General features: G+C 38.3%; 1 protein-coding gene across 4 annotated transcripts in view; it reads left to right on the top strand.

The window, feature by feature from the left end:
* Positions 1–13,081, top strand: part of BCL11B (BAF chromatin remodeling complex subunit BCL11B) — a 174,135-nt gene that overhangs the window by 9,246 nt on the left and 151,808 nt on the right. For 3 of the 4 annotated variants that reach the window (XM_042445486.1, XM_042445485.1, XM_042445483.1), the window contains exon 2: positions 10,833–11,201. In XM_042445486.1, the coding sequence (XP_042301420.1) occupies positions 10,833–11,201 (369 nt within the window). The remainder of the gene's footprint in view (positions 1–10,832; positions 11,202–13,081) is intronic. The other variant, XM_042445484.1, reaches the window with a different exon arrangement.

Here is a 13,081-nt window from a genome sequence, read left to right as displayed (position 1 = left end):
GTTACACAGATGTATGTTTGTATCCAAAAAGGGTTTTTGGAGAACAAATGAAAAGACACACTTAATGTTTCAGTAGACATACACTAGGATGGGAGAAGAAGGAGGTGGAATGTGGTGATAATCATATCAGAACATCATCATGTTCTGGCAAAAGTAACCCCAGATTGGGTTTGATTAACTATAGCATTTGCAGGAACCTGCTTGGGTTTATTTTATTTATATTTACTTGTGCATGACTTTCAGCTAAGTGCAAATAATTCATTTCTTATTAGGAAGCAGTTAATGATTTCTGTGGGCACTGAAACAGTTTGATGGGAATGTGTGTGTTTATATGTGTGTGTATTTGTGTGTGGTTATAAAGAATGAAGAGAGACTGATTGTATGCAGAAAGTAACTTTCACTTCACTTTAAAAATGACTTCGTAACAAGCTGGCAGAATATGTTGAGTGCTGTCTTCTGCATAAGTTGAACGATGTTCCAAGTTTGGATGTGGATAATGGTGATGATGTACAACCCTCTTAAATCCCCCTGCCTTCTGAGACAGGCACTTGACAAAAGTCCAACCTGTGTTTCAATCCACAACAGAAATCAAATGCATTGATTTTTCTCATTTGAGTTATTCTCTTGTTCATATATTGCTAAGAATCTATAATTCAGACAGCCTTCTTCTGGTACAGCCAAAAATATAGAAATTGTCTATATAAACTTCCTCCTCCTTTTTGAGTAGCCTCCTCCCATTTGTTCCTATTTAGTTTTAACTAAAACAAATCTATTCACAAAGGAACAAAGAAAGCTTTTATATCACAACATCTCAATCCTTGATTATCTGTGAAGATTTACAGCTTTTGTGTTCTATACAAGAACCTGTACATTTAGCCTCTCAGTTGCAATAAATCTGTTTCTTCATCCCTTCTTCTGCACCCCTATCAACTAGTTTATTTAGCAATATGTTCATCATCTTTGTTCCCTTAAGGGGTGTGTGTGTGTGTGTGTAGCTTTATGATTTCGGTCAGGACAGAGATATATCTTACTATAAAAATTTACAGAAGTGGGATTGGATAATTCTGAATATTCTAAAGGCTTGTAATAATCAAAGCTCCAGGCAGTTTGAGCCACCATTTTGTAAGTTTTTGAATAACTACCATAAGATTGGTAAATGATCAGCCCACTGTAAAATTAATATTTGTGTTGGAAGATGGTAGACATTTTTTTTATTTTCAAATCATTTCACCCCATCTTTTTCTTGCAATTTGTTTTTTCTGGTTTTGGAGGTATTTGTCCTACATTCAAGTTACTGGTGAGGTTTGCTAGTTTTGCAAAAGGTATCGGACTTTCAGGTTTACAGAGGAGTGTCAAAACTCACAGTCATGCAAAAATACCCTTTCAAATGTATTCAGTCTAAACAAATAATTCTGAACTATTCCTCTTGAAAATAATCCAAACTGTGGTTTTCCTGCTTTCCAGAGTCATTACATTGAACAGTGGTGTTTTGCAAATTAGTCCTCAAAACTGTGGTATGCGCACCCCGAAAAATCTCTCTTCCATCTTCTGGGCACATAGTGAGTTACCAATGACTATCATGTTTATAACAAAACTTCAGTGGACATGACCAAATGATGAGTAGGGATTATGGAGAGTGAACCTTCTTCTTTCTTGAATGTTGTAGTTTTTAGACTTGACTATTTTTTTTTAAATGTGCCTTTGAGACTCACTTGTACTGAGATGTGTGTTGTTTGTGAGTGCATTTAGGAATGTGGAAAATGAATGTGTATATTACCTAGTGCAGAATTTATAAATTCTTATAGCCTTTCGAAACTGGTTTATAAAAGTTGCTACAAAACTGGGCAATCCACAGTTTTGTCTAGCACTGGTTACCCCTGTTAGTTGTATGTGACTAGATAATGGCTATTTATAAGCTTGATATGGGCAAATTTAACTAAGCTTGTGTTGTGAAAATGCTTCCAGCACCATTATGGATGGGTTTGTAGTGCTCTCTGGATTTGTTGCAAGACCTGCTCCAGTCCACACACAACTTGCACATGGCTCAAATTAACAATCTTGATCAACCATAGTAATACTATTGGCTAGAATAACATTTCTCTCTTCTCCCACATAAGCCTGAGCATCACCATTCCCGTTCCTTTTCTGTGAAAACCTATGTCCGTGTCAGCACAAAAGTTCCAAAATGAAATATCACAGCATGCAGGGCTGTGATATTAACAAAGCTCAGTCACAATGAAACCTCTAAATGTTAATTTTCTCAGTTTGAGAATACTTTTCAGGCTAAATAATAACATAAAATAAAATAAATTATGGCAATGGGTTGGTAGATAGCAGTTTCCCATGAATTGTGTTTTTGAAACTGATGGCATCTTTAAGATGCTTGTTAAGTGATTGACCCATACTGTTTTCTTACTTGCAATAGTGTAATTCTTCAGGAAGAAGGGTGGGGTGGGGAGATAACTGCTGATAGAGGCATAACATCAATATAAAGCATAGTTTATGGGCAGCATTTTAAGATGAAAGCAGTTTTACCCAAGTGGGCGGCAAGGTAAAGCTATTGAGCGTAAGAGTTGATGGTTTCTTCACCCACCCAAGATTCAGAATTCTGGGTGCAGCTGCTGGGAGATCCTCACAGGAGACAGAAGTGGGAGACTCGGTCCAATATGTCTTTGAAGTTAGGATTTCCCTGTAGAGGGGTGCAGCTGGCAAATGCTGCATGATTCATCAGTTCATCATTACAAAACACAGTCAGATCTGGTTAATCTGCAGTCTGCTCATCTGGGTCTATGGAAAGATTTACATGGTAACCAACCTTACAGTACCCATGGTGATTGCCGCACCCGCTGGCACCTCTGCAGATGATCATAGAAGAAGCATTTCCATCAGCTTCTGGCTGGAAGCATAGCTCTGATGTTGTGTAGATCCCAGGTAGCCTTATCACCAGTGAGAGAGAATGATTATTTGCTATTAATTTTTGAGGAAGTGGCAGAGTAATTAATTGTTTAAGGGACCAGTCTTTGAACGCAGCAAGACATTGACCCATACTAAGAACCTGGGTTATTTTTTTGTTTTGGCCCTTCCCTAAATATTAATAAAAATGACCCTCCCCCATTTCCATCCTGAGTGCAAAGGTTTAAAAAAGTGAGTGACATACTGTCATCTGCATTTTAAAATTTAAGTTTAGGTCACATAAATACTGTTTTTGGAAGTAAACACAATCGCAAATAGGGCCACTATAACTGATGTATTTTTGTTAAGACAATGAAAATGAGAAATGTGAATGCAACAAACATGTGTCCTTTGGGAATAGTTATCAAGTAGGTGTGGCTGGATGTAGCTTTCTGTTGTTTACTGTATGGTCGGGCAAACCTGCCTTTGCCGTTACATGATTTGCAAAATCAGGAGCTTGATTCAAGGTCTATGGCAGCATTTACATTTGACCTGTATGGTTTCTTGACTCATGCCTAGTAATATTCGTAAACGAATTCCATTCCTGAGAAGGAGATCTAAACCTAGTAGTGTTAGATATGAATTACCTTTGCTTCTTAACACTCTCCCTGCCCCAGCCTTAAGATATTTCAAATCCATGAGAGTTTTACCAGACAAAAATTAGTGGCATTAGTGGTGTCGGTTTGCAAAACCCCTGAAGAACAGCCTAAGCCATTTAAACTGTGCTCTGTTTCAGTCAATTGGAATGCAGGGCTTTTGATCCTGCTGTTTGTACAACTTAACAATAATAAAGATGATGATAAATTATTATCACAACCATATATCATTATTAGAAGAAAAAGGAAGTGGTATTGATAGGTTCTGATATTCCAGAGACCATATCTGAACTTGGAGCATTCCATTTAATTTCATGAGCCGAAACCTAGTTAGAGTACCAGCTAGAATAAATCCATTGAATTGATGGAACTTGCATAGGTGTTGTTTTACTAAGTTCCCATTGATTCAGATGGGTCTACTCTATTTGGGAGTAACAATTGCATATAGACCTTGGTCAATGGGCTAAGAGCTAGCATGGTCTAGTAGTTTGAATGTTGGATTACAACTCTGGAGATTAGAGTTTGAAGTCCCTCTTGGCCATGGGAGCCCACTGGTTGATCTTGGGCAAGTCACAGTCATTCAGTCTCAGATGAAGGCAAAGGGAAACCTCCTCTGAACAATCCCACTCTGAACAAAGACAAGAGAACTCTGTGATAGGTTTGCCTTAGGGTTGTCATAAGTAATAAGTGACTTGAAGGCATACACACAAAAAGAAGACTAGTGAAAATTTAGTGATACTGGTCTGATTTTCTGTTATTAAAGGGTCAAATTAGTAGCAGACTACACAAAAAGGAAGTATTTTATATCTTTGTTTGTATATGTAAGGTCTCCAAGCACATAGAGACACTTAGGCTTAAGAATAGAGAAGGGTTATTATGACAGCATGGACAGTTTTCAGACTTGTGTGATCCGTTTCTCCCCCGTCAAATCCACCCAGCGGAGCCAGAAAGGGCAAGATCTTATACTCCTTTAGTACAGTATAAATGTGCGGCAGTGTCATGGTTTTGAATTCACCATTCAAAACCATGGTTTTGAATTCACCATTGCACAGTGGTTGATTAACTCCCAGCCTGCCAAATCAAAAGTGAGAGACAGGGGATGGTGTGTGCACTTGTGGAAGGATTGGCTGTACTAATGGCAGTGGTCGCACAACTTTTGAGAAAATACCCACCTCTTGTGCAGCCATTTGTAAGCCATTATAGTCCCCCCATAGAAGTCTGGTCATATTATGAGTATAGTTCGGCAGACATACATTGAGGATTAAAGGGTACCTTTGCGTACACGGGAAACCCAAGAAAGTTTGCTTTTAGTATAGAGTAGCTCTCAACCTTTTCATACAAAAATCAATTTCCGCCCTACCCTCATCCCCATTCTACATTTTGATAGAGAGAGGGGTATTTATAGTTGTTCCTATTGTAAAACAGCTGGAACTTGGAAAGTCTTGCAGATCACTTGCAACTTAGGGGGAAATCTACCAGTAGATCCTAATTCACTTGTTGTATATTCCTTGAACATTGCTAGCCCATGGTTTAAGTAAGAGGCCCTTCTGCAGGATGATGAAATTTCCCTCCCCAAAACTCTGTGTTCCATAACATGCTTGGAGGATGCATTCTGGCATAGTATTTCATTTCATCTTTGGAGGTAAATAAAGCTATCTTAAATCCTCTCCTTTTTTGTGCAAAGCAAGACTTGAAGTGATTTATTTATTTCCTTCAAGTGCAGGTGTTGGAGTAAAGCTCTCCCTTGTCAAAAGAACTGAGGCCTAGGCACACTCAGACAGAAAGTGTGAGGAGCTTTAGGCACTACCACATCTGTGCATAATGTGTTGAGACCAGTTTGGGTACTGTCCATTTTCTGTAGTTTGTGCCTTTGAGCTCAAACTACAGAGCACTCATCTTGTGAAAGATCCTTTGATGTAAAGGCCAGTCTGTTAGGAGTGGTGTCTATTGGATCAGAATGCTTTTTAACTTCCATCAAAACTTGATGCTATTGAAGGAAAAGATTGTGAAACATAAATAGTTTTGCATCTGGCTATTTATGTGCTAGTTGATACAGAGGTGTAAAAGCTTGATTCTTAGATCCTGAAAAATAGATGGTCATTAAAAAAAGAGAGAGAGAGAGAGGATATTATAGTACTGTAATTTCTATTAGTTTCCTGTGAAAAAGCCCTCCAAATTTTTGATCAAATTCCAATGAAGTACCAATGCCTGAATTTTTCACACCCATACATAGAAAGCATATGTATAATATATAATTTATATGTCCAGTCTTTCATTAAACAGTGAATTATACTCTAGCTGTCCCACAAGCATATCCATGATATCTTAAGTTTAGTTGTTTTATTTCTTTACTGATTTTGTTTTATGCTGTTACATATGTTCTTTTTGTTGTCCTTGTTTTTAAATTCATTTCAAAATTAAATACATTTCCTTGAGAATATATGTTCTCTCTTTATTAAGAGACAGAGATTCCAGAACACATTGGCCATATTGTGGACCACACATACGTAAATCAGTAGACCTGCTCTGCAGTGACAAAATTAGATGCAGCACCTACTGTATACAACAATCTACATGCCTTATTAAATTAGAACCAGAATTACAATAACTTAAAAAACTTTTATTGGTTCCTTTGAAAATGACAATGATCATTGCAGAATGCTTTTTTCAGAGAAACCATAAAACTGATTTTCTAAAATGATTTTCTAAAATGTTGAAACTGTCAAAGAATGAAAAGGATAACACATTTTAAAAAAAGAAACGCCATTACAGGCTGCTTGTTGGGGTGGGAGGAGAGGTGGAGGAGTGCATTTTCTAGGCATGGCTGTATATGGACATAACTTCTTAAGTTCAAATGTGAGTGAAATGAAGATGCCAACTTGGGCAAATAAAATGAAGGGAAAATGCAAGGGTGAATCTAATGATTTCTGATTCCAAGAAAACCTTTCAAAACAGGAGAACTGTTTGTTAAACATACACACAGACATATAGACACGCATACACAGTATAATTCTTCTAAGGCAACTTAAATGATTAGTTAGAGAAAAGAAAAGACTCTTATGATCAAAATCAGTTGGTTCAGTTGAAAAAGATTTTGAAATTGTGACAGACTGGGTCTGAAAGTTCAGGAAGTGATGTAGTTTTCCTTCCTTCCTTCCTTCCTTCCTTCCTTCCTTCCTTCCTTCCTTCCTTTCACTGCATTAAAAGAAAGATACCCTGCATCAAAAATATGAAAGATTTTAAAAATAATACCAACCTTATTAGTATATATGCATACTTAAAGCACTGTAATTTCAGAAGCACCCCTAACTTTAAAAAGCAGAGCAGAGTAGATTTCTTTCCTTTTCCTCCTTTGCTAGCTGTTGTTTCCTCCTTATGTACCTTGGCTCACTTCAGTGCTACTTGCTTTGCCTCTTCCAGTTCTTTTACCTTTATCTCCTTTTGTTCATGTGTGTTTTAATATTTTGACACCCTGCTCCCACCTAATAAGAATTCTTTTTAGAAACAGTACATATGTTGTCTAAAGGAGTCTTTTCACTGCACTCGTATTTTTCTTTCTTTCTTTCCTTTTTGGCTCTAAAATTATGTATATGTAATTGGTAATTAAAGGTGCAAGCTCTCTTCAATACAAACAGTATTGCTCAATGTTAGATCATTAAAGGGAACAGAAGCACTAAATAATTACCTTTTGCATTGTGACAAACGGTTCGCACAGAAATCCACTCATTTCCCGCTCAGCACTGGGGTTATGATTACATTTTCACGATGGCAAAGAGTCTTTTCAAAAAATAAATTGGTAAATTAATTACGTTGCATTGTCTACCAACTGCTTTTAAAGTAAACTTAGAAGAAGGGTTGGGGGGAAGTAATTAATGGGTTTCACACACCATGCATTATGCCTAGAGTTGAGTTACCTAGTGGATTAATTTGGCTACAAGTAAGTAAAGGAAACTCAAAAGCTTTCATGCAAGCATCCTCTATTCCTTGGACCACATCTTGTTCTAACACCTCCGTTGACTGTAAGAGATGTTGGCGTAAGCTTAATTTGAACTGCTGTGAATATAACAAGCTGAGTTGTGATATGCTTCTAATTCTTACATAATACATGTGCTTAGTGGACGGTGATGCCATTTACGATACATATGATTCACATACTAATTAGTGATCTCTCCCCCCAAGATAGGGAAGTTAGATTGATTTTGACCTCCGAGTCACCATTTCTCTGGTTGAGACAGAAACTAGCCTCCTAGTTAAAACAACGGCTTTCTTTCTTTTGTTTAAAAAGAATAATGAGAATAATAAATTGCAATTAATTTTGGAAAGGCAAAGTTCCCATTCAGTTCAGTGATTGCAATTCAGAATTGTAACAAACGTTTTGCATTGTCCTGCTGCTTTTAGATCTCCAGGAAATTTGGAAACAAATCACCAATGCCATTATTTCCATGTGTTTATTCCCCTCCCTCCCCTGCAGAGCTTACTATTCCCATCTCCAGATAAAACTTCAGTGCCTCATCTCTTTTATTTACATGCTGTTAGTTCTCTGTGTATTGATCAGGCCAAATGATAAAATTTTTGTTCAAAGCAAAACCCTGCTAGCCAATGGGAATTGTGCCTGATTGAAGACCATGTTTCGTGTGGTTTTTCAATTAGGCTCAATGGAAATAAATACAGACATAATAAAAATAAAGTTCACTGCACAGCAGCCTCTGAATTAGCTGCTTTGAGTGCATTGCCATATTATGCAAACCTTGGTTGTCCCAAACTCCTGGTTATTCAAATTAGTGGAGACATGTCATACATCCCCATTTTGGTTGGTAACGTAACATTTTCTTTTATATTATTGGATTATCTGTCAAAATGTTGGGCTTGCTCCAGGCCAGTTACATAAATCGGAATCACCAGAATTTTTAAGCAATGCAAACCATGATACAAATATGAATCTGGAATTCATGGCCTCCCATCAGAAACTGTCTTGCAATTTTCTACATTTTTATATATTTCAGTGATAAAATAACTGAGCTGTAATCCTGTGAATGTTTACTTAGAAGCACATTTCACGATGTTTATTGGCATTTGCTAAATGAATATGCATGCACATGGGCAGTAAACTGACCAAATGAATTTGAATCAAAGTGTAAACTTTTTGTTTTCCATTTGCAATATCTTTCACATTTTTTAAAAAAAAATCTTCTCTTAAAAGTTGTTGTAAACAGCTTCCTGTTCAAGTTCTTATTCTGTAAACACTGTGACTGAATGCAGAGAATTAAAATAAGCAAAGAAAGGAGACTTGAGATTAACTGTAATACAGTTTAGTAAAATGAAACAGTGAAAAAGAAGGAGAGAAAGAATGTGACATGGAATTGTTATCCAACAAGAAAATATTCAATAACACTGTGTATAGTGCTCCACCATTCTGTAGCGCATGTTGTGCAATTCTATACATTTACATGAGAACCAGTGGTAGAGATAAGTACATCTGAAGTTGTTTTGAGAAAATTATACCAGGTTCATTCTTATACCTCATCAGCAGAAATCTGAATATGGAAAAATTCAGTGTATGTGTCTTCAGTTGGTGGAGATGGTGGCCTTCAGGCACCCACTAATTCTCAATGAACCTCATGTTTGTTCTCATGTGCAAATTCATTTTAGAAGGAAAAACATTTTTTGTCTGCTCATTTTACAGCAGGGATGCACATTGCGGTTCTGTGGTTCTCTAGACCTGGGCATTAAAAGCCAGCCAGTGTGTCTATGCTGTTCAGACCTCATGAGTGTTTGAAGAGTGTCTTAATATGGTTGGTGGGTTTTCTTGGGTCTGGGATATATTGTCGCTCTCTCTTTTTCTTTCTGTCTCCCTGTTTGTTTTTTAAAGACAACCTGCCATGCTGTCTCAGCTGCAGGCTGTCTAAAGAGCAACAGGTATCTTGCTTTTAGTCTTAGTTGTAACCATAGTGGTTTGGTCAAGCATGCTTTGGGGATACAGGTTGAAAGAGACTCTTCTTGCTCAAGGCAAGCTGGAGAAGCTGCATTAGCATTTTCTTCCTTCAGGGAGATTGCGTATACTAGCAACTGTAGGGACTTGTTCCCAAAGCTAGTTTTGCTCAGCTAGGAGAGGCCCATCTCAGGCAGCTTTCCCACCAGCTTCTTGGCAGTGGTGATGCAAGGACTCTGTCCCTGGGATTGCCTCCCGGCATTGAGAAAGGCAGGCTCTCAGAGCCACTAATGGAGGCTGTGTGGCTCTCCCTTTTTTTTAAACTGAGCACAGTAAAACAACACAAGGACCAAACTGCCTCAAACGAGAAGCCTATGTATGTCCAGTGGCTGTGTTCTTTATACTTACCACCCATCTGAACCACAACTGATCCTTGTGTAATATTAACTTCACTGAAAAGCACAAAGAATTTTGTTCACTGAGGAGCATGTTAGAATTTCTTCACAAAACCTGTTTGAGCTGGGGTTATAATTTACTTTCCCCCATGCTTATCCAACATGACTAAGGTTAATATCTTTCCTCTCTGTGGCCTGACTGTATTTGTATATTGGTCCTACATATTCAGCTCTTCCAAAAGACTTCTTATAGTAGGAATGGTCAAAGTGGATAGTTTTGGAGAATGGGCTACCGTGCATGTCTCAGAGGAGAGGTTAGAGTCATAGGAATGTAAAGATCTGCTAAATTGCAAAGGCTGTTGTGGTGAAATAAGATCTAGGTTTACAAGGACCATTTGAAAGAAAAAAGCTGGAAGAGAAATCCATGCAAAATGTCTTTATTGTTATTAATATTTTTTAAAATGTCAAAGAACATCTTTTATGTGCTTACAACAATCTTGCCAGGCAAATCAATTTTTTTTAAAGAAAAAAGAAACTATGGCTACGAGATTTGGATAGGGTTGCTTAATAAGTCTGTACATAAATTGTCAGGACATGAACAGTGATATAAGTCCATCATTCAGTCCACTGAATCATACCGGTTATGGTTCTATCATAACAGTCTTTACAGTTATTACTGCATTGCTGTGGGGTACTTTGAAAGAGTGTTCAGGAAAGCCACATCAGATATGTGCCTATTTTGTTTTGCAGACAGTCTTGGTTGCAAAATGTATTTAAATCATTTGTGGAGACAAGCAGGGAGGGGGAGTAGATAAAAGATACAACTGGGCTTTATGAAAATCCTGTTCTAATTCAGGTTATGTGAATATGTAAACAAATTGCTCTCAATTCTTTCCCATTTCTCTCCCCCCCTCTTTTGTTTCCTTGACCCGCACCTTTTCTGTGTGTACCCACATCAAGCAGAGGCTGACCATGTGGAAACGGCCATCACCCTCGAGGATGAGAGCCTAGCACTAGGAGAGCCATTGGGGCTCAGCCTTTCAACGGGTGGAGCAGACCCCGACCTATTAACCTGTGGACAGTGTCAGATGAACTTCCCCCTGGGAGACATCTTGGTTTTTATAGAGCACAAGAAGAAACAGTGCAATGGCGCTGGAGGTGCCTGCTATGAAAAGAATCTGGATAAGAGCAGTCCTCCCCCTTCGTCACGCTCCGAGCTCAGGAAAGTGTCAGAGCCAGTGGAAATCGGGATCCAAGTCACACCCGATGAAGAAGATCGTCTTCTCACGCCCACAAAAGGAATTTGCCCCAAGCAGGAGAACACTGCAGGTACAGCATGTTTTACATTAAGTCGACTGCAGAGGTAGCTTCTCTCTCTCAATTCTCTTCCTGCCTGTCTCCCATCCTTCCCCCCATTTTTAAAGAGACTCTCTGACAATCCAGAACATTTAGGATCTCATTAGAAGTCTATCAAAAATTTACAAGACCTTTACAGACTGAGGAACCGCTAGCTGGTAGGCCTCTATTGATCCTGTTATGCAGATGATTTGCTTGGTGCCTTGGTCTGTGGAGAGGCCTTTGCAGATCTGATTGTAATAACTACTAACTTAGGTTCTGATGTGCCTTACGATGACAGGCTATTGTGATAATCCAGTGGGATCATGGATAGGGCATTGTGAAAAGACAGAAATCTTCCTTCTCCCAAAAGAGAGGCATCTCCTGGTCCCATATCTATCCGGAAAGTGAACTGATAGGATCACATAGCCAACCCTAGCCTCCTAGCAATACTTTTCAGCTGTGTGGAGAGTCACAGACTATTATGGCCTCGCCTGGAATGATAGAAAGTGATAGTGACAGAAAGGTACAAAATATCACATTTTGCAGTGTGGAGTGCTCACAGAGCCAAAATACAAAGTCAGTTATGGGAGATACTAACAATACCGTGTTTTTCTTTGAACAATAAATGCATGTTATTTCCAGATAATGACTGCCTCATTAACATAGTTTTCTAGGTTTTATCTTGAAGACTTGAGAAAAGCAGTTGGGGTGGTGGTTGAATGCTTAACCCTAGCAAGCTTTTCCACTTAGGCTAAATAATATTTTGAAGCACCAAGCCAGATGTATATCTGGGCTTGGTGAGAAGATAAGTCTTGATTAAATCCTGATTTGCTTATCTTGACCTTTAATGTAGGTGCTTCCACTTTGTTTATGCAATACAACAGGCAGACTCACCATATAAAGGACATTTGACTTCAGTGGACAGAGGGCATGAACCTGAATAAAGAGCTGTTTAGATCATGAATGTAAAATAAGTTGGATTTTCTTGTTTCCCCTCCCCATACTCACCAGAAATCTAATCTTAGTTATAGTTCTTGAGAGATGTTTGAAGATCTTGGAGACAATTTTTCTTGCTTTCATGAATGTGTCGGCTAATGTTAAATCGGTTTCAGATTAATTTAAGATTGTGTTGTAGATAGAACAATACAGAGACAAGGCAGAGTTCTTGCAACCTGGACTGTTTCTGATGCTTCTACCTTAAGTAGAATTGATCTCATTAGCTTTGTAGGCTTTGAGGAGGCGTACAGTTCCTGATATGTGTGTGTGTGTGTGTGTGTGTGTGTGTGTATTCTGAGTATTTTCAGGTGTAGATCAAAACATCAACAACAAAAGATCATATATGCTAAAGCCTAGAAATTAATTTCTGTAAGTGGTGGGGTGAGGGGAATTGGCATGTGTGCTGGTCTAAGGTTAGAAGTTGACAGCTATGCAAAGGGATTATGGAAAGGGGGACCAAACCATCCACCTGGATGAGTTATTTGGAGAGATGGTCTTGCATTGCATATGAAGAAGGAGAACCTTTTCCTTTTATCTTTGGCTATCTACAGAAAACACTACAGCTAATACAAACTTTACTGATAATCAAGGAAACTTATGTAGCTGTAGATGAATGGTCTGTAGCAATGGAGAGGAGAATTTTATGTAAGATTTGTGACACTGTGTACATTTTTTTACAATGTTGCATTACCTTCTATTGACACCTCTGATCTTTTCCTCTTCCATTTCCTCTAGTATTTTAGTTTTCAGAGAATGTCAGCATGCTTTCCCCATGTCAGTTTCTGGATTTTTCTGTTAGGAGGGAAGACTTTCCTGGCATCTCAAGGTAGGGCTGGGAAATGCTTCTTGGCTGACAGCCTGGAGAGATGTTGCCA

The sequence above is a fragment of the Sceloporus undulatus genome, chromosome 1 (assembly GCF_019175285.1).
Source record: "Sceloporus undulatus isolate JIND9_A2432 ecotype Alabama chromosome 1, SceUnd_v1.1, whole genome shotgun sequence".
NCBI lineage: Eukaryota > Metazoa > Chordata > Lepidosauria > Squamata > Phrynosomatidae > Sceloporus > Sceloporus undulatus.
Note: the sequence above shows the minus strand (reverse complement) of the source record. Positions and strands in the feature narration are given on the sequence as shown.